Source organism: Labeo rohita, chromosome 5, assembly GCF_022985175.1.
Source record: "Labeo rohita strain BAU-BD-2019 chromosome 5, IGBB_LRoh.1.0, whole genome shotgun sequence".
NCBI lineage: Eukaryota > Metazoa > Chordata > Actinopteri > Cypriniformes > Cyprinidae > Labeo > Labeo rohita.
This window is the reverse complement of record NC_066873.1, coordinates 7,251,532-7,254,505: the sequence shown is the minus strand read 5'-3', so window position 1 is coordinate 7,254,505 and position 2,974 is coordinate 7,251,532. Positions and strand designations below refer to the sequence as shown.

General features: G+C 43.6%; 1 protein-coding gene across 1 annotated transcript; it reads left to right on the top strand.

The window, feature by feature from the left end:
• The first annotated feature begins 621 nt into the window (after nt 1–621).
• LOC127164772 (uncharacterized) lies at nt 622–2,759 on the top strand. Its single transcript, XM_051108831.1, has 2 exons — nt 622–801; nt 928–2,759. The coding sequence occupies exon 2, from the start codon at nt 1,767–1,769 to the stop codon at nt 2,757–2,759; it is 993 nt and encodes a 330-aa protein (XP_050964788.1). The 5' UTR covers nt 622–801; nt 928–1,766.
• The last annotated feature ends 215 nt before the right edge of the window (nt 2,760–2,974 follow it).

Sequence of the window (2,974 nt, the reverse complement as noted above, 5' to 3'; positions counted from 1 at the left end):
TGGGGTCATTGTTCCAAAGTAGCCTGTCATCCAGGGGTTAGTCGTACTACATTTCTCATTAAACAGCGGTTCTGGTGGCAATCTATGGCCCATGACATACGACTTTTTGTTTTGGCCTGCTCAGTCTGTGCCACCTCTAAGACTTCCAATCGACCCTCTGCTGGACTCCTTCAACCGCTGTCAGTTCCTTCGAGACCCTGGTCCCACATTTCGCTAGATTTTGTTACGGGACTCCCACCCTCACAGGGTAACACAGTAGTTTTGACTGTAGTGGACCGGTTCTCGAAGGCAACTCATTTTATCCCTCTGCCCAAAATACCCTCAGTCAGAGAAACAGCGGTTGCTGTCATTGATCACGTTTTTCGCATTCATGGCCTCCCGACGGACGTGGTCTCTGACAGGGGGCCTCAGTTTGTCTCCAAATTCTGGAAGGAATTTTGTTTTTTGTTCGGGGCGAGTGTTAGTCTGTCTTCTGGGTTTCATCCTCAGAGTAATGGTCAGACAGAGAGGGCCAACCAAGATTTGGAACGCGTGTTGCGGTGTATGGTGTCTCAGAACCCATCCTCTTGGAGTCAGCAACTTTCATGGGTGGAGTACTGAAGGATTACAAATTTAAGAATCTGTTTAAAATATGCCGATCCTATGCATATTTGTTATAGGTTCCAATATAACAACATGAACTGAAAATTTATGTATATTGTAACAGTCTAAGAGCAGGCAGCCCAGGCCCTGAGACAGTAACCTTTCAATTCCTGAACATCTGGCAGGTTTCCCAAGTTAAGTGTGAATTCTAATCTCAAGGTACAACTGTGCCATTTGTTTAAGCACCTATGCATTTGAATGACACTTGTATGCTAAATAGATCAAGGCTAGGAAAAATCTTTAACTGAGCTGTTTTCCTGTACCACATTTGCATGCTTTGTTTAGATTGCTTCCACCTCTATGTACTCCTCCCCCTTCAAACCTATATACTCTGCTGTGCTGAGCTTTGAGAAGACTTTTTGAAGACTGCAGTGCCAAGCAGCGAGTATCTGAATAAAGAGAAACTTCTGCTTCAAGATATCCAAAAACGTCTCCTGGTCTCTAAGAAAAAATTCACAACAGTTTTGGTGCCGTGACCCGGATAGAGCTTCTCGCCAGACATCGTTCCAGACTGAATTCCAGAAACTTTTTTCAGCTCAACAACGATTTGGTGAGTGTTACTCTATTCAAAGAACCACTACAGACCAGTACATGTGGTTAGCCTCTGCGCCGCCAGAGAAGTGTTAACAAACAGCTGCAGGGTTTGGTTAACAGACTAGTTATCCTCTATTCAGCTAGAGAAGATTAGCATTACATGCTAATATCTGTTATCCTCTGTTTCAGGCAGAGAAGGTTAGCGTAAAGTGCTAGTAGTTTATGTTCAGGAATCCTCTGCTTTGCCAGAGAAGGTTGAATACATGATAATGTGTATTAACTAGGTTTTCCTCTGCTTTGCCAGAGAAGGTTAACAACAGTTGTTCTGTGTTAACAAATTTATCCTCTGCTTGCCAGGGAGGTGTTAGAAGTGTATTGTTGTGTCAGAAAAAACATTAAAAAATGTTGAGAAGGAATGCTAGGTTGATTCCAACAACTGAGAAGGGTGGACTAGCTACCCCTTTATGGACAGACAGTGAGTTCAAATCATTGTTAGGAGAGCACATGGACTCAATAGTGACAGAGTCAGTCAGATCGGATTTAACAAAGAAATTTGGTTTTGATCCAGAAAAAGTATGGTCAGTTGAAGAATGCAAAAAGGTACTTGGAGCATGTATCCAAAAAACATTAAAGGCATTATCTGCTGCCGCAGAGAATTTACCTTATCCTTAGCACAAGAACAAGCTCAGTGTATTGCTACGTTAAAAGAACAAAACAAACAGCTGAACACGCGAGTGTCCTGTCTCACTAAAAAGGTGGGTCATAACAAGGCCTCAACCAAAAGTGACTCAAACGACCAACAGTCAGATGAAAGCTATCCTGACTTTCAGTCTTTGTGTAGACAAGAGGACAAATGCAAAACTAGAAGGATAGAGAAAGATTCAGCAATTTCAGTTGAAGTATGTGGAGCAAGACAAAGGGCTCAGAGTAGGGTAGAAGGGGTTGAAACTGTTCCATCTGCAACTCCCAGACTCCAGTTACAAGCAGTCCGTACAGCGCTAGGACCCAAAGATATAGAGAGACTATCTCAGAGCTTACCCTCAGCACGCACAAATTTTTCTGAATTTAGAAGAGCATTGACTAGCAAAATGCGTCTCTACGACATGTCGTTAGCAGAAGTCACACAGCTGATGTCACAAATTCTAACTGAATCTGAATTCAACAATTTTGAATCTGCTGTTACTTCTGAACTACAACATGCCAGTAAAGCGGATTTGAGAGAAGGTGTTTCGAAAATTCTAAAGAATATCATGGGACGCAAAGTAGACTGGTCCAGAATCACTAACTGTGTGCAAAGGGAAGAAGAAACTGTGAATGAATACAGTGAAAGGTTCTGCCAGACAGCTGTAACTTACAGTGGAATAGTTGATAATTCTGAAAGTGTGCTAGATGACAAGGGACCCTTAGTCCGCATCTGGTCAGACGACTTTTTGAAGACTGCAGTGCCAAGAAGCGAGTATCTGAATAAAGAGAAACTTCTGCTTCAAGATATCCAAAAACGTCTCCTGGTCTCTAAGAAAAAATTCACAACAGTACGCACACAACTCTTTACCGGTGTCGGCTATGGGCCTGTCTCCATCTGAGTGTAGTTTAGGTTACCAGCCACCTGTTTTTCCCAGTTTGGAATCCGAAGTCGCGGTCCCCTCTGCCCACGCCTTTGTCCAGAGGTGTCGCCGCACTTGGAGGAGGTCACGCACCAAGGCCCAGGCCGATCGCCACCGGTCAAAGCCTCCCGTCTACGTCGTTGGTCAAAAAGTGTGGCTTTCATCCAAGAATATTCCTCTCTGCACCGTTTGTA